This window comes from Manis pentadactyla, chromosome 5 (genome assembly GCF_030020395.1).
Source record: "Manis pentadactyla isolate mManPen7 chromosome 5, mManPen7.hap1, whole genome shotgun sequence".
NCBI lineage: Eukaryota > Metazoa > Chordata > Mammalia > Pholidota > Manidae > Manis > Manis pentadactyla.
Window position 1 is genome coordinate 152,155,540 of NC_080023.1, and position 20,309 is coordinate 152,175,848.

Below are 20,309 nucleotides of genomic sequence, written 5' to 3' on the forward strand. Positions count from 1 at the left end.
GAAGCCATGATGTAGTTCTCTACCAGGGTTTCTCACCTCCATGAATGGTACCAATGCCCATCCAGTCTTGCAGCCACAAAACCCAGAAATTCTCTCTCCCGCCTCTGTCTCCCCAACCCTACCATCCAATTGTTCACCAGGTTTTATTGATTTTTCCTCTCCATCTTCTCTGTCTCCACCCTAGACCGTAGTTACCATCATCTCTTACCTGGACAACCAGATCAACTTTCTCACTGGTCTCCTGGATCCATTCTGTGTCCCCCACTCCCCACCCCGCCAACCTCCCTTCCTCTCTCCACAGCAGCCACAGGGATCTTTTTAGAAAAGCAGATCGGATCATGTCGCTACTATCCCTCTTCCCTGCTTAATGACTTCCCACTTTGTGTTGGGGGTGGGGGTTGTTGGGGGTGGAATTACTTAGGGTAACTTTTGAAGCCTTACCTGGTCTGGCTCTTTCCACCACTCCAGCTTAATCTGCAACTATATATCCCTTTGCTCTGTATTCCAGCTGCCTCTTTTTAGCAATTTTGTGCCCTCCTGCCACAGGGACTTTGCATAAGCTATTTTCTGGTAACATATTCCATATGCACTGCCATCACCACCACTCTTCACTACTTAATGCCTTTTCATCCTTCGTCTCCCACCTGGGTGGTTACTTCCGCAGGGGCCACATGCTGTTCATTTGCAGCACATACTACCAATATACACTCTTCCATTAATCAGTGTGATTATTTGGTCATTATCTATCGCCTCAACTGGACTATAAGCTTCATGGACAGAGACTGAAGTGTCTTTTTTTCATCACTAATTCCCCTAGAGCTAGCACAGTGCCTAGCCAATAGCAGATGGCTAGTAATTATTTTTTAATAAACTACATACATTTAAGCCATGATCAATAATAATGGTTTGTGCTTTTTTAAAAATAACTTTCTGTCCCTTCTGGCCATAGCTGATTAGTTCAAATGAGGGCATTTGACTAGAATTTGGAAATTTCCTCTCTCTCTCTCTCTTTGTGTCATAAGACTTGTAACTTGAGAACTGTGGCTCAGGGTATTAGCTACTTACCAATATTCATTCTCTCCTTCCTTAGTAGGAGAACTCCAATTTTAGCTGAGCACATAGCCACACTGATAAAGACTACATACCCCAATTGCCCTTGCAGCCCGGGGTGGCCAAGTGACCAAGTTCTAGCTAATAACATGCAAGACTAATGATGAGGAAAGCGTTATATGGAACTTCTGAGACATCCTCTTAAAAAGGAAAGGGGGTCATATTCATTTTTCTACCTTCTTTCAGGCTGGCACTTCATCAACAAACATAAACTAGAAGGTAACTCTGAGAATGAACTCTACTCTAAAATGATAAAGTAGGCAGATCGAAAGGGCCTGCGCTCCAAGTGACCACAGAGTAGCTACCCCATCCTTCTACTTTCTACTACATCCTGAAAGGATACACTTCTGTGTGTTTGAAGCCTGTCTCATCAAGTCTCTCTAAAAGCCAAACGTAATCCCCATTGACAGCCACACTCCTGTCATGTGGAGGTAATCCCTCTGCCAAGTGAGAGACAGAGAAAAAGTTTCTGAATCCACTTTTCCCTGAAACCTGGCTTCATCCCACAGTCAAGTGAGTAGCCAAGTGTTGCCATTTTCATTAAGCTAATTCACACTGGCTTTCTTCACTTGCAAACAAGAATATTGGCTAACACACTGAGAATAGTGTGGAAGTGCAAACACAGAAAAACTTACCAGATCTATTATTAATTTAAAATGTAATTTAAAAAAGCTCACATTTATTGAGCACTTATAATGTCAAGCACTGTTCTAAGGACTTTATCATCTCTTCTCATTCTTCCAACAACCCTATGAATTAGGGGCCATTATTATAGCCATTTTTCAGGTTAGGAAACTGAAGCACAGACAGGTGACTGGCCCAAGGTCATACATCTAGTAAGATGCAATTTTAACCCAGCAACAGGCAGAACTCATGAGTATGACCCCTGAAGTTCCCCCCTTTGCCTTAGTTTTGGCTCCCCAATAGCAAAGTCTGAGACCTGAGTGCAAGTAGTTTATTTGGGAGGTAATCTCAGGAAGCAGGAAGGGGTGGGCAAGAAGAATGAGACAGGTTACATTACTCAGGTCACAGCTGCAACAGTGCTGGGTACTACTGGTCTCTGAGAAGGGGCTGGAAAGGTCCAAATGGTCTGGAACGCCTCTCACAATTGTCCACCTGTGGCAATAGAAGACTGGCTTTTACTCACCAGCTCCTGTCTCCATGGGTGAACATCCCAACACCTCAGGGATGTGCTTGCAGACAGACCTCTGCAGGGATGGAAAATATGGAGGACCCAGGGAGCCTGGGCTAGGAAGCTGGCAGTGGGAGGTGAGTCCTGGCTTGCACAGAACCTCCACCATAACTTCGGCTGAAGTCAAAGGTGGGCCAAGGGAATATGACACTGACACTCAGGCCTTCACACCATCTTTTCCTTGTTAACAAACCTCACGTTTGTTCGGACATCCACCCATCACTTAACCCATCCAGATGGCTCAGAGGAGGCTGACCCCAGGGGTGTGGCTGATTAGTCTCCTCCAAACCAATCAAAGCCATCCCAGTGGGTGACAGGTTCCAGCATCCGTGCTTAAGCAGCTCAGCACATGGTATGTTTCTGTAGAACATTATTCATCTTGAAAGATCATATGACTCAAGATAGCCCAGTCAGCCTAAAGAGAAAACCTTTCATGCCATCAGTGCTTAGGAAGAGGTTTTCTCTCTCTTCTCCTGGGTGTGAACTGCTATGGCCTGAATGTTTGTATCCCCCTAAAATTCACATATTGAAACCGAATCCCCAGTGTGATGGATCAGGAGGTGGGGTTTTCAGAGGTGATTGAGTCATGAGGATGGAGCCCTCATGAGCACAATTAGTGCCCTCATAAGAAAAGACCCCAGAGAGTTCTCTGCCCCTTCTACCATGTGAGGATACAGCAAGAAGACAACAGTCTGTGAACCAGGAAATGGGTCCTCACCAGATATCAAATTTGCCAGCACCCTGATCTCAAGACTTCCAGCCCCAGAACTGTAAGAAATAAATGTTGTTTAAGCCACCCATTTTGTTACAGCAGCCTGAGCAGATTAAGACATGAACAAAGGAGGTTGACCCAGTTGGCTCTGGCAGTCATCTTGCAACTATGAGGAGAAGCAGTTTAAGCTTGAGCAAAGCTACCTCAAGACCCCAAGGAGATGTTCAGTGGGCATTAAAGCTGCAGAACACAGAGGCAAACTTCCTGCCTAAAATAAGAACAGGAACTTAGAAGTTGGTAGAGGAGACAAAGAGGCGATGGGAGGAAAAGAGAAAGAGAGAGTGGGACCAAGCAACATGGAGAATCCTGTAAGCCAAGCTGTAGAAATGGACAAGAACATTTTAGCAGTAGGGAAATGTAAAATTTCATATTCCTATTGTGGCCCAAGAATCCTTTTGTCTTCCCAAACAGTCAAGAAAGCCCTTTGTACACCTGAAGGACTACAGGTATTCCTGAAGGACTACAGTGACTGATGTACCAGATTTTTTTGTCAAAAAGGGAAGAGAAGGAGAGAAGCAGGGAGTCCAGGAGAAGGATGGGGAGTGCAGGTAGTCAGGGCCTTTGACTGCATACAGCAGACATGGATTTCGGCTGGTTTGGAATGAAAAGGAGTTTATTGATGTCTTGCCCCTTAGTCCCTCAGGCCATCTCTGAGGTTACCATAAGCAGGCAGCTAGCTTCATCTTCTGGGTCCTCTGATGCTTGCTCAGTTTGAGTACAGAGCGGCGCAGAAATGGCAGAGATTTAACAACCTCAGGCAACCCTCAGCCAATGAATAACAGGGTTCAGTGAATAAATACCCAGCCCCGGTTCCTCAGAGGGACAATTCTGATTCCTGATGCTTCTCCAGAGAGTCCCCAGCAGGAGCGAAAGAAGCCCAGTTGCCTACCAGGATAACCTACCCACCAGCATACCCTTTACTGGCATTTCTCCCTTCCCCAGTACTTTCTGGGATCACCTCCTATGGTAGATGCGTCTTCCACTGATAGTAACAACAATACCTCTCACTCACACGCCCTTGCAGAACCTTGCCTTTCCTCCCATAAAGAGGCAGAGTCTCTGTTCTCTTCCCTTGAACTTGGGCGGGGCTTGCAACAGCTCCCGCAAATAGAACATTGCAGAAATGTTATGTGACTTCCAAGGCTAGACTGTAAAAGGCCATGAAGCTTCTCTGCCAGGTTCTCTTGGGACACTAACTCTTAGAAACCAACCATGCTATGAGGAGGCCGAGACCACATGGAGAGGCCACTTGTAGGTGTTCTGGCTAACAAGTAGTATAATCTGCCAGATGTGTAAGTGAAGTCACCTTCAGATGATCCCCACTCCAGCCATCAAGTCACTCGTAGTTGTTGAGTCACCTCCTGCTAATAGCCAAGACATTGCAGAGAAGAGACAAGCAGTCCCCACTATGCCCTGTCTGAATTTCTGACCCACAGAATCCACGATGATTAAAAAAAAAAGGTCATTTTCTGCCATTGAAGTTTGGAGTGGTTTGTTCTGCAGTGGTATAACCAGAACATCTCCCAAATAAACCACCTCCACACAAGCCCTTGTCTCAGGGTCTACTTTTGGGAGACTCCAAACTAAAACAAAAGGATCATTGTATCAATATCAGAATTTCTGCAGCTCCCAGGTCTTGGCTTAATTTAGCCCTAGTGCAAGGAACTTCATCTTAATCCCAACAAGAGCCTTATGTCTCCATCTCATTAGTGAGGGACAAACAGGCCAATATAAATGGAGTAGCTGATTGGGCAGGTCTGGGCAGGTCCTCCTCCCTCCATCCACCACTCCCCGATCCTATGGTGTCTGCTTTCCCAACCACACAGTCCTGAGAGTGGGGTGAGGAGGTTCCACACAGGAAAACTGGGCTGCAGCTACCGGGCCTTGCCAGCTCTGTTCAGAGATTAGGGGTCATGAACTTCAAGGGAGGGAAACCCTCTTGAGTACCTAGGTGAGTGCCAGTTAAGCAAAACCAATCATGGTTATTCCATTGCCCTTGCCAAGGACTTGTTTAGGCACAGACATGTGATATAATCCTTGCCAATGAGTTGTGAGTAAAAGGCTTCTGGGCAGGAGGGTGGAGGAGTAGCAGATGGTGGGTAAAGGTTTCTTCACTCTTAAAAAATGAGGCACAAAAGGAATGTTCTAATTTCCACCTCTGAAAGTTGTTGTACAGTGATGTAATGCTTGTAGCCACAGCAGCCATCTTGGGATCATGAGGGACAAGCCCGAGGGTAAAAACCAGAGCACATGATGGTACAGAAAGATGGAAAGAACCTAGGTCTTCAATGACATTGTACAACTACCTCTTTACCAACCTTAAAAACACTTCCAGATTCTTATTATGTGAAAAAAACAAATCATCTTAATGTTTAAGCCACTTTGAATTGAACCATAGTTATCTTAAGATACAGAATTTGATACCAGGAGCAGGGGCCTCACTGGGCATACCATGATGAGAGATTCAGGTCAAATTTCCATTTTTCCATTTCAGAAACTGCTATCCGGCCACTTCTTACTTCTTATAATGAGGAAGTTGTTCTAGAAGTGACAACTTCCCTTTTGATGAAATTCTCTAAATCTCAATAATTCTGCGGCTGAGGTTTGGATGTCAGTTCTACTTCCTGAAACAAACTATGATTTAGGTGCTCAGAGGGGGCTATATTTTGGAACTGCTGAAAGGGAAAGGCTCAAGTCAAATTCATAACAGCCTCAGCTTCTGAGGTTTCTGAAAAACTAAAAATCCAACATGAATGATCTTCAGTGGCAAAACAGGGTGTTATATGAAGCGCAGAGCACTTACTATGTGCATCTCTCAATTCACACTCGTGACAACTTTGAGTGATGGGCAGTATTACCCCATTACCCCATTTTGCACAGGGTTCAGAAAGTGTCATTAACTGGCCCTTATGACAGCCTCCCCACCCCTACCCCACAGCGGGTACTTTCTCTGGTTTTCTCCAGCTGAGAGAGTGACTATGTATTCCCCATGCAAGTACCAACCAGGGTGAAGAGGAGGAAAATCAAACCAGATAGGCCTGTCTTCAACTCGTCTGATACTGTCTCACCTCCCTGCTTTTGCTCAAGCTGCTCCTGAAGCTAGAATGTCCTTCATACTACCTGTTATTCATCACTTTATATGTGCCAGGTACTTTTCTAAGCACTTAATGTGTTGTTGTTTACTCTCCATGACAATTCAGAGAAGAAACTGAGGCAAGAGAAGTTGAGTACCCCCCTGTGGCCCCCAGGTCACACAGCTTGGTAGGTGATGGAGTCAGAATTCCAATCCATACCATTCAAGTGACTCCTGAGCCTACACCCTTAACCACCACTTGCTTCTTCCTTCTCTGTCTTCAGGGCCAAGCTATTTTCCAGTTTGAGTGCTTCTCCTCCAGGGAGCATTTCCTGATGCTCTCAACATGGCCTGCTCCTCAGTACTCTGGGTATTCATGCTGAAACCAGTCACCTTCCTTGGTTACCGCCTATGTAAGTGCTGATTTACCCCTCTCCCTGCCCTCCATCAACCGTTATCTCCAAGTGTCCTCCCAATCTCCCTACAACCCATTTTACAGAAGAGAGCACTGAGGCTCACAGAAACTAAGCAACTTGCCTGAGACCACACAGCTAGGCAGTGGACAGAGGAAACTGGAACCTGGCCAAACTGTGCCAAAGCCCTGATGTTGTCATAGATGCTGATAAACACCTGCAGTTTAAACCAGGAGCCTCTGCCTATCTGCCCTGGCCCCAGAAGACTCTGGGTGCCTAAGGGGACAGAGGACTTTGAATGTTGGAGAGTGGGGCTGGCAGTCAATGTGTCTGGACCTAAGTCATCACCACCACCCCCTGCAGCCTGGGTGCCCACATCTGTAAGCAGGTGTTGGTGGTTAAGTGGTCCAGGACTCTGGGCTCAGATGACCTTTCATTTTCAGCTGCCTTATCTTAGACAAGTAGTTCAATAATCACACCTACATCTAGGGGTTCTGTGAGAATGTGATAGGCCAGTGTGGAACTTGAGGGCAGTACCCATGCACTGTCAGCACAATTCCAGAAAGCTTCCTGTAATGGTTACTTTTGCTGGCCAGAGACAGCCAGGAGTAGAGTAGAGAGTATATGTACTCTGGAGTGACTGCCTGGATTTGAATCTTGATTCAGTCCCTTACTAGCTCCATGACCTTGGGCAAATCACATAAACCTCACTGTGCCTCAGTTTCCTTGTCTGTAAAATGGGAATAATAATCAGACCTACCTTGCAGGATTATTCTGAGGTTTAAATAACTTGTTGTAAATGCAAAGTGACTAGCACAGTGCCTGACACAGCAAGATTCATAGTTTCCATGGCTATTATGGTTAGGGCTCTGACGGTCAGGGCAGCCAAGCACTGAGGGTTTTGCCGACTCATCCTCGCTCCGCAGGTCCGGTAGTTCCACCCACCCACCCCTACCCCCCCGCCTCCCGCAGCCTAAGTCACCCCAGATTGTGCGTCACCCGTGCCCATCCCGCCGCACGACCTGCAGACTCACCCTGAGTCAGCCGGCCCGGGCGCTTCCACTCCCGGGAAGCCGCACAGCGGAGGGGAGACTGAGAGGCGCCCCCCGGCGGAGAGCCGGAGCTCCGCGCCGGTCCCGCAGCGCCCAGCGAGCGAAGCCGGAGTAGTGCCGCTGAGCGCGGGGTTGGGATCGACCGAACCATTGCGGAGGCAGGGGAGAAACGCCGTCCTGCCCTGCCCTCCACCACCCCCAACCGCCCGCGCGGATGGTACGGCCCAGCCCAGGTTAAAGCCCGGAGAGGCGGTGCGTCCCGCGGCGGCGGCGGCGGCGGCGGCGGTGAGATGGGGCTACGCGCCGGAGGAGCGCTGGCCGGGGCGGGCCGGGGGGCGCCCGAGGGATCCCGGCCAAGCAGCGGCGCGCAGGGCGGCAGCATCCACTCGGGCTGCATCGCCGCAGTACACAACGTGCCGCTGAGAGTGCTCATCCGGCCGCTGCCGTCTGTGCTAGACCCGGCCAAGGTGCAGAGCCTTGTGGACACTATCCGGGTGAGGCCTGGGGAGGCCGGCCTGGGGAGGATTCCAGGGGAGGGAAGTGGCACACGCGAGACGTTCGTTCCAGGCTCTGCCGATCTCAGCATATACTGTGTGACCTTGAGCAAGTGGCTAGGCTTCCCTGGGCCCGTTTCCTTCTTGAGCAAGGAGCGGATTAGACAAGATAATTGAAGTAACGATTACTAACTCTTACAAAGGTAGCACTCACAGCGCCCCAGAGCTATTTTAAGTGCCTTAGCTTCTTCACCCCAACCACTGTTTCTTTTTCACAGATGAGGAAACCGAGGCACCGGAGGACTTAAGCAACTAAGGTCAGGCACTTAGAAAGTGGCACAGCCTGGCCCCAGTGCCCAGCAGCATGGCCACCACAATAAATGCAGATAAGCTGTGCTGTCACTTCTGGCCATGAAAGTCAGTGGTGGTGGCACTGGGCATGTAATGTCTGCTGGCAGGGCCTTGTTTGAACTGGAACTGGGAGAGGACAGGGGTTAGCTCATCCCTGAAGGAGGATGTTCGAGAATGCAGGAGTGATGGCAGCAGGAGTTTTGGGGGAGGGAGGGAATATGTGTCAGGTTAGGCATGTTGCATGTTACCGTGTCCCCTTGCCCTGGACTTTTGGAAGATAACCACATGAGGCTCCACCTCACACCCCTACAGCTCCCCACAATGTCTTTCAGTCCCAGAGTTTGTTGTGTTTCCACTACCTGGAACTGCCTCCGCAGATGGCTACAGTGCCTGCCCCCTCACTTGATTCAGGGCTGCACCTCCCCATTGACCCTTCCTAACAGAGCTCTGACCTCTCAAGACCTCCCCTTAGCCTGAGGCACTTCTCCATGAGAACTTATGTTGTCCACCTGAGTTATGTTATACTTGTGTTTCTGTTTTATCTTCCTTACCTCATGTGAACTCAAGAGCACAGACTTTGTCAGATCTTGGCTGTTTCCTCAACACTAGGGGGGTGCCTGGCTGCTCATGGAGGAGCTAGCCACGTTCCCTCCCACCCCTGGGCCTTTGCACAGGCTTTTCCCCCTGTCGGGAGAACTCTTCCATCTCTTCTTTGTTGTCTCTAACTTCTTGGTCTTGTCTCAGTGTCTGTCTTCCCTGAGTTAGAGCCTCCTGAGGACCCCCAGCCACCTGCATGCCCACCAGCTTAGCTCTGATCCCACTGGTTTTAATGTCCTGTGTAGACACCCATCTTCCATACTAGAACCCTACCCAGCCTGCCTGTGTTTACCATATGTATTAGTTTTCTATGGCTACTATAACAAATTACCAGAAACACAGTGACTTAAAACAATAAAAGTTTTTTATGTTATAGTCCTGTAGTTCAGAAGTCCAGAATGGGTCTCACTGGGCTAAAATCAAGGTATCAGAAGGGCTACATTCTTTACAGGAGGCTCTAGGGGAAAATCCATTTCCTTGCCTTTCCCAACCTCCAGAGGCCATCTGCATTCCTGGTCTCATGGCCTCTTCCATCTTCAAAGCCAGCAACATCTGACCTTCTTCTCTTCTACCTCTTTTCTATTTTTAAGGACTCTGGTGATTGCATTTGGCCTGTCTGGGTAACTCAGGACAATCTCCCCATCTCAAGAGCCTTAACTGCATGACATGTAAGGTAACATATTCACAGACTCCAGGAATTAGGATGTGGGGCTGTTATCTTTGGAGGCCATTATATTGCCCACCCACCATCATGCCCTCAGGGCCACTCAACACAGCCGCTCAGGCAGCCTGTGCTCCATGCCTCACATACATCAGCTCCTTGACTCTTCAGCAGCAGCCCCATAGCATGTCTATTCCCATTTAATAGATGAGAACTATGCTCAGAGAGGTGAGGCTACTTGCTCAGGATCCCCCAGCTTCTCTGCAGAGGAACCAAGGTTCAAATTCAGGTTTGCTGGGTTCCCAAGCCCCCAACTTTGTAACTACTGGGCTTTACTACTTAGTAATCATTTCTGGAATAGGTAAATGAGTCCATCAAAGCAGTATAGTAAGAGAGAACCTGTGGGCCAGTGGGGGAGGGCCTCTAGGCAGCCCATACTTAATGTGGTCTCCCCAGGATGCTGTAGCCCCACCCCAGGGTTTCCCTGCTTAGAGGACCTCTCTCTACCTGGCTGCTCAGGCCCCTACAGGAAGGAAACTTAAATCTACTACTAAGAAGTAAACTTTCTTCTCTTCACATCCACTTCTCCTGCCAGTCCCCTTGGATCTGCCCCCTAAACGTGTCCCTAACCTGTCTACCTCTCCGTGACCTCTCCACACCCTCATCCAAGCCAGTGTCTTCTTCTAAATACCTGCTGAGGCCTCGCCTCTGTCTTCCCTGCTTTCACCTTTGTCCACCCCACCAAGCCTAGTCTCCCATGACAACTTTCTAGAACGTTCATCAGATCACATCACCCTCCCCTGTTTAAAACACTCCAGGGCCTAACCACTGCCCTTAGAAACTAACCTGCACAGTCTGGCTCCGTCTGACCTTTCTGCCCTCTTCTGCTCTTGACCCCTTGAGTCCACTCTGATCACACTCTGGCCGCCTTGGCATGCCTCCAATATAGTGAACTTGTTCTAGCCTCAGGCGTTTTGCATTTGCTGTTCCTTCTGCCTGGAAATGCTCTTTCCTCAGGTAGTACGCAGCACATGTTATTGAGCTCTTTCCATTTGCCAAGCATTGTTCAAAGTGCTTTACATAAATTAACTCATTTAACCCAACATTCTATGAGGTGGGTCTGTCATCTTCATTCCCATTTGATAGATGAAACAACTGAGGCACAGAGAGATTGATTTCCCAGGGTCACATAGCAGTTAACTAGCAGCACTGAGATTTGAGCCGAGGAAGTTGGGCTCTTACTCTGAACTATCCCACCTCTCTGTCTTCCTGTGTGGGCCCCTTCATGTTCAGGTCTTGGCTCCACTGTCACCTCAGAGAGGCTTTGTGGACCTTCATCCTTGTCATGTCAACCTGTGTTATGCTCTTCATAGCGTTTATTACTCTAACATTCACTTCTTCATTCCACCTGCCCTTCTAGACTGAAGCCCCTTGGAGGCAAGGGCTATGCCTGTACTTTATTCCCAGGGTCTTGAATAGTACCGGGTATAAAATATGCATGTGGTATAATAATAAATTGGTAAATCTTTAACAACCTGGCCTTCATGGGGGGGAAAAGCCTTGATCTGTGGCATCTGCCATTTTCTTGATATAGATACTCTCACCAGGGCTGATTTACAAGCTGCCAAGGCGATGCCAACCAGCTGACAGAACTTGAGAATATTTAACAGTTGTCTCTCAGCAGCCTGAGCCGGTGTGAGCAGCCTGTAGGAGTTCAACACTGGTCAACAAAGTTGGCTTTGCAAACTGTCGACCATTGTGCCATGCTTATTCACCCTGTGCCCTCTTCTCTCCAGGAGGATCCAGACAGCGTTCCCCCCATCGACGTCCTCTGGATCAAAGGGGCCCAGGGTGGTGACTACTTCTACTCCTTTGGGGGCTGCCACCGCTATGCAGCCTACCAGCAGCTGCAGCAAGAGACCATCCCTGCCAAGCTTGTCCAGTCTACGCTCTCAGACCTAAGGGTGTACCTGGGCGCTTCCACACCAGACTTACAGTAGCAGCCTCCTTGGCACCTGTCACCACTTCCAACAGCCCAGAAGACACACCTGGCCTCCAGTGAGCTAGTCCACTCAGAAGTAGCAGGGGTGCGTTCTTTTTGTGCCTGGGGGAGGTCTGGCTCTAAGCACCCTTTTCAGTAGCTACAAGACCTTGGATTCACAGCTAAGCAGTGTGGGAGCCCCAGTCCCCAAGCTGTGAAAATTGGGTCCTGTGTTTGCTCTAGACGGATTATTGAGAGGGTTAAATGAGAAAGGAGATGGGTTTGGAGATCCACGTGCTGCTGGCTCCAGATTCCCAAGGACAAGGATCCTTCTGCATTTTAATCTTTATATATTCTATTATGTGGAATATGCTCAGCTGCAAGTAAAGGAAGACCTAGGTTACATGGGCTTAAACAAAGAGAAGTTTGTCTTTCCACATAGCATGATTTTGGAGACAGGTGACTAACGGTATTGATGGGTTCAGCAACTCAGCAAAGGTAGGGCTAATATCTTTATGATCCTTTTGTTGTTTTCCTCACTGCTTTGTACTTCATGGTCACAAAATGGCTGCTATACCTCCAGGAATCATGGCTGTGCTCAAGGAAGAAAGGCGTGGGGGAGGAGGAAGGGCCAGCCAGCTCTTCCTGTCAACTTCTATCATAAAGTCAAACCTTTTTCAGAGGCCTGTTTCCGGTTTTATACCCCTGCATATTTCCACTTAGGTCTCCTTGGCCTAAACCAGCTACCATTTCCACTCCTAAGACAGCAGGGGGCAGAATTGGCACAATTGAATGCCAATCTCCTGGGACTTGCATATTGCCTCCTGAAGTAAAATTGGAATCCCATTACCAAGAGAGAAATGAGGACTTGTCTCTCAGTTAGCCTTTGCTGTGTAACAAACCATCCTAAAGTTTGGCAGCTGAAATCGAGCTGGGTGGTCTAGAACAGCCTTACTCACTTGTGTGGTAGTTGGCAGGCTTTTGGCTGGGTGACTTGGTTCTCCATGTGGCCTCTCCAGCAGGTTAACTCAGGCTTAATCATGGCCTTGGGGTTCCAAGAGAGTGAGAGTGGAAGCTGCAGGACTTCTTGAGGTCTAGGCCCAGACTTAGTACAGTGTCACTTCTGCTAAGTTCTATTGGTCAGAGCTAATTGTCAGGCTGGCCCAGATTCAAAAAGTGGGGAAACAGACTAGACCTCTTAATGGGAGAAACTGCATTGGATCTGTGGCATTTTCCATCTATCACAGATGATTTTGCATAGGCAAACAACAGTGTTCCTCTGTTTCTCACTTTTGCACAGGGCCTTGCTCTGCCAGGCTGAAGTCACTAAGACATTGTCCTGGCTCTCAAATCTTGGGGAAAAAGTGATGGGGCAGGGGGTAGATCTCTCCCAGGACCGGGACCACTCTAGTAAGGGCATCTCTCATTGTCTGTCCTGGTTGGATGGAGGTAGGCCAGATGGGACATTTCAAGGGGGCTTCTGAAAACCAAAAGTCCTGGAGGGAAAGAGAAGAGGTGAGGACAGGGTGCAGAGTGAGGCAGGCCTTGCTCTCACTGCCCTATGCAGGGCACTTGGTCACTTGGTGCTTTCAAGCCTCAGTTTTCTGAGCTCATTAGTGAAGACAACAGCCTTCCCACTCATTTTCTGTCCCAGGGAAAGATGACTCAGGTGACAAATAGCATTTAAAAGCAATATAGTCCTAAATGCAATGTGATATTTTGGGACCAAAAAAAAGACATTAGTGGAAAAACTGGAACTCTGCATAAGGTCTGGATGTTAGTTAATATATGTTAACTCCATAACATACCAATACCAGTCTCTTAGTTGGACAAAGGGACCATGTAAGATGTAAAATCCTGACGTTGGGGAGGCTGGGTCAGACAGAGCCTGGGAACACTCTGTACAATCAGTGCAGCTTTTCTGTAAATCAAAAGTTACTCCCAAATAAAAGTTTATTTAATAAAAATGGGGGGGGTGATTGCTTTAGACTGATGGTTCATTCAGGCTCTCCAATGGGTGCACTAAAAACAGATTTCTGGGCCCCACCCCTAGAGTTTCTGACAGTATGTCTGGAATAGAGCCTGAGGATTTGCTCTTCCAATAAAGTCCTAGGGGAATAACTGCTGCTATTTAAGGACCAAAAGGTGAGAACCACTGATCTATACTGTCACTTATTTTCAAATATGGTGACACCCCCTCCACCTGCATTGGGCTGGGTCCCAGGAGACTGTTCTGGGACTATCTTGTATAACCATTCACCTTATGGCATTGGATAAGCCCTTCCCTGGGCGCTTTTCCCAAGCTGTCAAATGGACTGTCTACCCCTAAGGTTTGTAGCAAGGTCAGGAAACCGAGGACATTCTTTGTAAACTGTGCCATTGTCTCACATGAGTAATCGCCTCCTGCACCCACTGGGCTAGGGTGACAGACAGGCCGCCCCTTCCTGAAAAGGCTTTTCCTTCTTAGATAAGACCCAGGCAGGTAGCACTAGGGGGCTCTACTACGCACTGGGGGTGGGGGCAGTACAGAACAGACTTGGAATGGACGAGTCTGGTCATTCTTAAGGCAGAGGAGCTGGGTTTTGAGGTGGAAGGAAACCTGCTGGGTGGGTGCTGAGAACTGTGATTCCCTCTCAAGCCAGCAGGTGACACTGCGCTTTGGTCGGCCCAAGTGTGCCTGGCCTCTAGCAACTACAGCAAGTGTGGGAAGAGGGTGGGTGGAGGGGCCTGGCTGTGAGGGAAGCCTGTCAGTTTCCCGGAAAAGCCAGAGGTCCAGGGGTGAGAAGAAGACGTGGCTGGGAGTTTGGAGTTTTAAGTTGTACTTATCCTATGCACTCCTGCTCTGTGACCTTGCCCACATCACAGCCTCTCCAGGCCTGACTCCTAGTCTGCTCTGGGGGTGCTGCACCAGATGTTCTCAAGCTCAGCAAAGGTGGTGCCCCCTCCACAAAGCCTCCAGATCTTCCAGGCTGAGTCACATGCTTCTTCTGGGCTCCCCGGTCCAACTGTGTGTTCCCTCCTCAGACAAACCACTGCCACCCAGGAGCTTGGTCTAGTGAAAGGCAGTGTGTAGGGGCCCTTTATGCCCCTCATTGCTGTGGAACTGACCCCCATCACCATAAAATTATTTTTTTAATTTCACAAGTTGTATGTGAGTATATTCACCTTTTGAATATTAAGATATCAAATCCTAAATAATTAAATATTAAAATATTAGAGTCAAGGATGAAGTCCACCGTAAGTCCTAGTCCTGGTTGTCCCTTTACTCTCCCTACTCTTGGGGCAATTACCTTAATTAATTTGGTGTATACCCTTCCAGAGCTTTCTCTAACTTTGCAGCACTGGGCATGCGTGTAAGTGGAGAACGTTTTTCTTTTTTACATTATTTTTCAGACCACATTATTCCTGCAATGTGCCCCACCCCAATTAGTGTCTGCTTTTTTCTGAGCATCTCCCTCATTCCCGTCACTTCTTCAGAAGGGTCTTCCCTGACCATACTGTCTAAAACAGTCCCCTCCTGCATCATTATCACCTTACTCAGGTTTATTTCCTTCAGGGCATTTATCAGACTCCCTGAAATTATTTTCTGTGTCTGTTTATGTTTGTCTCACCTACTAGAATAAGTTCTAGAGGCAAGATTTGATCTGTCTTGTTTATCACCGTAGGCCCATTGCCAGAAACGGCACCTGATTCATAGAAGGTGTTCAATAAATATCTGTTGAATGAATAAATTCTGTGGAGGTCTAACTCATTCTTTAAATTGCTACATGGCATTTCAGGGTCTGAATGTCACCATGTATTAGCTATTCTCCTATTAGTGGCCATTTAGGGTTTACAGTTATTTGCTGTTCTTTGTTGAACACCACCCACCTTTACTCTCTGTGCTTTTTCAACTGTATACACCTAGGAGTGGGACTGCCTGGCCCATACATAGCTCAATTTCCTATTTCTGAAGGACTAGCAAATCACTCACCAGAGTGTTCCAAGCACATTTCCCTCCAGCATAGTTTGGGGAGCTGCTTTCCTTCCCTGCACTCCAACCAGAGCTTCTTAGCCTTTTTTGGGTCGAACATGGTTGAGAATCCAAAGAAAGCCATGAGCCCTTTCTCCCAGAACACTCACAAATATTTTTGGCAATTTCTGGGGCTCGCTCACTGGGCTTGATGGCCTCATCCCCCAAGGGGACCATTTACTGAATATTTTGAATCCTGATTATCTCATTGTATGGATGGAAATGCTGAGGCACACATAGATGTGGATGTGAATGAATGAATAACTGGAATCTAGTTTTATGGGGTAGAGGAAAGTGTTCAAACTCTGATGTGCCTCTGGTCAAAAAACACCCTTGGGGTGAGGGGTAGTCCAGCCCTGCTCTGTCCTGGATCAGGCGGCTGGGAGGATGGGCTCCAGGGGCCCCTGGGCTCAGGTCTCAGCAGCTCTACCCGTCAGCCCTGGCAAAAAGCAGGCCAAGTCTGGCATTCAGGGTCAAAGCAGGGAACCAGAGAGAGGTCCTGACTCCCCTGGGCCAAAAGGGGGCTACAAGGAGTCCATGCCTGCCTTCCATACGCATGCGTTACAAACCACATTTGCTTGTAGGCTCCCGCCGAGCCTTGGGGTTCAAATCCCGACTCTAGCACTTCTGTAGAGCAGGAAGGTAGGGAGCGCTCATTGCAGAAGGCTGCCGGCATCATCATCACCGCTGTCGTCATTATCGTGGTCGTCATCGTTGCCGCTGCCATAGTTGATACAGTAGTCCCGACAGGTGGATAGGGCAGAAATTATCTTCCCTGCCAAACAGATGGGCACCCTGAGGCCCGAGAAGGCGCCGTGACCTGCCCCGGAGCCCCCAGCCGGCGCAGCCTGGGTAATCGCCCGCACACACGGACCCCCGCCGGCTCATCCGCCGGCCCATCCGCGGCCCCTTCCCCGGGCCTGACCCCCGGCGCTGCCTGACAGATGACCTCAGCTGCCGCCAATCCATTGGTTCCAGCGCCGGGGGGAGCGCAGAACAAAGCGCGCTTTGTGGCGGGGCCGTCCCCTCACCCGGCGCGTCCGCCGCGGGGACCCCCTCCGGAACTCCGAGCGACGCCCCCCGGCCGACAGCCGTGTAATGTCTTCCAGGCCGCGCAGCTCCTTCCAGAGCCCGGGAGCCGCGCTCGCGTCCCCCGGGGGCTCCCGCTTGGCCCCCCGGGCGTGGGGTTGGGGGCGCCCCGTGGGAGGCTGTGCGGGCCACCAGCCGGTCCCTGCGGAGGGAGCCGGAGCGGGCCCGGCGGGGGGTGCCGGCCGGGTGCTGCCACCTGATAACCGCATGCTCTAACCCTTGGGGCCACCGCGCGGGCTGGGAACTATACCGCTGTGGTGGTGATGGTGTTACAATTACTGTCATTATTGTTGCCATGACTGTTATTAGTTTGTGGTTGTGAGGCGGGTCACTTTACATTCAGACAGACCTGGGCTCGAGCCTTGGATCTGCCACCTACTGGCTGAGGGACATTGGTACGTTCAGCTCTCAGAACAACAGCAATAGCGGCCAACATTTCTTGAGCACCTACTGTGTGCCAGACACCACTAAGTGCTTAAAGACTCTTTAACTCACTGAATCCTCACAACACGCTGAGGAGGGAGGAGTCATTATCCACCTTTCACAGAGGAAAAAACATGGCTCCAGCTGTCCTGGAGACAAATTCATTTCCCTGAGCCTCAGTTTCCATGTCTGTAAAATAGTCTCACCAAGGGCCATGCACTCTCATTAGTCTTACCTTTTTCCAGATGAGGACACAGGCTGGGAGCAGGCCCCTGGCTTGCCTGCATGCCAAGCATGGTCTGCTGGTGAGGCCCTCTGTCCTGTAAGGACTTCCGTGGAGGGTACAGCTCTGTGGCCGTGGCTCCCAGCAGGATTGTAGGAGAGGAAGGAATAGGAAGGGGGTCTGCCAACAGCTGGAAAACCTTCCCCCTGAAAGACAAGCTTCAATGTCACGTCCTGCCTTTGAGAGTTGAGGGGGTAAGGGCAGGAAGAGAGGGAAGCCATGCCCAGAGAGGGGATCAAGGGGTCACAGAGGGGGCTGGGCAGGGCTGGGAGAGACTGGCCCCACCCTTCCCTCACTTCCCGGGACCTTCACTCTACAAATTGGAAGTATATACCAGACACCTACTGTGCACCAAGCACTGTCCCAGATGCTGGGACTGTCAAGAGTACAAAACAGATGGAAACTCCAGTCTTGAAGTCCACTCAATGGAGACAGGCAAGAAATGCACACACGAAACGTGTAAAATGTAAATGCAGTATCAGGTAGTGATGAGTGCTAAGAAAGAAGAGCAGGGGAATGAGAAAGAGAAAGAATGAGATGGGAGATACCAATTTTGTTAAGGTGGTTGGAACTCTCTAGTGAGGGGTCGTTGACTTGAACAGAGAGGAAAGAAGCCCTGTGGATGTCAGAAGGAAGCGTGTTCCAAACAGAAGGAAAAGCACATGCAAAAGTCCTGAGGTGGGAACCTGCTGGGAGTGTCCAAGAAAGGACAAGGAGCCAGTATGGTGGGGGCAGCCTGGATGAAACAGGGGCTGGGCTGAGCAGGTGACAAGGTGGGAGAGGTGGGCGCTGTCAGCTTGGGAGGCGCCTTGTAGGTGGGGAGGACTTTGGCTTTTTTCTTAGGTGAGCTGGGAGCCACATGGGGCTTTGAGCAGAGGACGGACCTGGTCTGGCTCCTGCTGCTGGGTGAAGCAGGGGTGGGAAGGGAGTGAAGGGGAGGGCCGCTGCTGTCCTCAGGGCCCCAGGTGAGGGTTAGTGGATTAGACCAGGGTGGAGACAAATGATCACAATCTGGATGTAACTTGAAGATGGAGCCCCAGAATTTTCCAGTAGATGAAACTGGACCTGAAGGATGAGAGACAGAGGGAGGACACTGGTGACCCCTAGAATCCACTAGCCCTTTCCAGAACCTTCACTGCAGGCCAGAATGGGGACAGAGTTCTTGGAGTGAATCCCACTCTGCCTCTGGTGCCCTGGGAGACTCAGTCAAGCAGAGGACACACAGTAGGGCCTGTGGTTCCCCAAGAGCACAGTGAGGGGGTAAGGTTAGAAAAATATTTCTTAAAATCCTGTCAAGACTTCCTTCACTATTTGGGACAGGAGGGCTTGGTATCACCTTCAGGGACCATTGTATTTGAATCATTATATCTATTTGCTTTTGTTTTACTTAAATTTTTTTTAATTTTAAGGAAATTTGATAGCCAGATTAAATGGAAAATCAGTAGCATGTGACATTAATAAATGAAGCTGTCAATATAAACACTGTAAACATAACACTGTTACTAACACCCTCCAGATATGGCCAACACTTTTCTCCTTTGTAGGAAGTGTTTGAGATAGCCACCACAACCACCCCAGAACTCCATCCTTGTACGAGTCACGACTGGGAGAGACTGGGAAAGGATTCATCATCTCGCTCTCTGCATCCTCATCTTTTCTTGTTACTTAACAAACAGAAAGCACTCATGATGTTACTTAACTGCTTCCCAAATATGAAGTCATTTAATCCTCACAACAATCCCATGAGGTGGGCACATTTATTACTCCACTTTGCAGATGAGGAAACTGAAGCTTGGAGAGATGAGGTCCCCCATAGTCACACAGGAGGGGTGAGGTGGAGCCAAGATTCAAGCCTGGTCAGGCCCAGACTGAAGGCCACTCACTTGACCGCCATACAACTCTGTCTCTTGAAGGCATATCACTATCACTTTGGAAGTGCTGAACTCTTCAGACTAGAAGGGCCTTCAGTTAATTTTAATTCAGTAACTATTCACTGAGTGTAAGTCATATCACATCACCCCTTGCGTAAAAGTGGATGGAATTCAGAAACCATTTCCAGGCTCCTCACCATCACTGCCCTGAATGGCCTGCCGCTTCCCCTGCTAACCTCCTCCAGCCAGGCTGGCTGCCTGAGTTCCCATGCTTTCTGAGCCTCTGCACTTGCTCTTGCTTTCTACCCGGAATGCCCTTCCTCTGGTCCTTCTGGCTCCTTCATACCCTTCAGGACTCAGCTTAGAGAGGCTCCCCTGCTTCTTCACCAGCCCCGGGGCTCCCCACTGTTCTCACCCTGTTTTTCCCTTTGTAGTCTGTAATTGTTTTGTTTATTTGTCTGAGTACTTATTCTTTGTCCTGCTGCCCCACCATGATGGTAGCTCTGTGCAAGTGGAACCTGGTGGGCATAGTAGCCAAGCATCTGGGACTAAGAGCCCTGAGAAGAGCAGACTAGGAGAGAGGCATTTGGGTCTAGGGGAGCAAGTGCATCAGCAGAATCACAAAGGGCCGGGGTCACCAGGAAGATTGACTTACATGAGGAAACGTCCTTCACACAGTCCTAATGTTCAAACCATGGAAAGGGCTATGTCATGAAGTAGTAAGTGCCTTACCAGAGGAGCTTTGCAAGTTGAGATAGGACAACCCCTGATCAGGACCTCCTGATAGGTTGGGGCTGTGTAGAATGGATTCGTAACTATAGATGGGGTAGATATTCATTCACTTACTCATTTACCCATTCATTCATTCATTCATTCCATCTCCTATCTATCTATTTATTCATTGTATCTGTGTTTCCCAGTTTACTGTGTGATGG

General features: G+C 49.2%; 1 protein-coding gene across 1 annotated transcript; it reads left to right on the plus strand.

Annotated features, from left to right (window-relative positions):
* The first annotated feature begins 7,859 nt into the window (after window positions 1–7,859).
* Window positions 7,860–13,663, plus strand: SRXN1 (sulfiredoxin 1). The gene is made up of 2 exons (XM_036924800.2): window positions 7,860–8,106; window positions 11,512–13,663. Exons 1-2 carry the CDS (start codon window positions 7,903–7,905, stop codon window positions 11,713–11,715), a joined length of 408 nt encoding a protein of 135 aa, XP_036780695.1. The 5' UTR covers window positions 7,860–7,902; the 3' UTR covers window positions 11,716–13,663.
* The last annotated feature ends 6,646 nt before the right edge of the window (window positions 13,664–20,309 follow it).

What these genes read in the sequence shown, in the direction of transcription:
- SRXN1 (XM_036924800.2), top strand. Translation starts at nt 7,903, where the DNA reads ATGGGGCTACGCGCCGGAGGAGCGCTGGCCGGGGCGGGCCGGGGGGCG. An exon ending in GCCTTGTGGACACTATCCGG is followed by an intron (nt 8,107 to 11,511) that starts GTGAGGCCTGGG and finishes TCTTCTCTCCAG; the next exon opens with GAGGATCCAGACAGCGTTCC.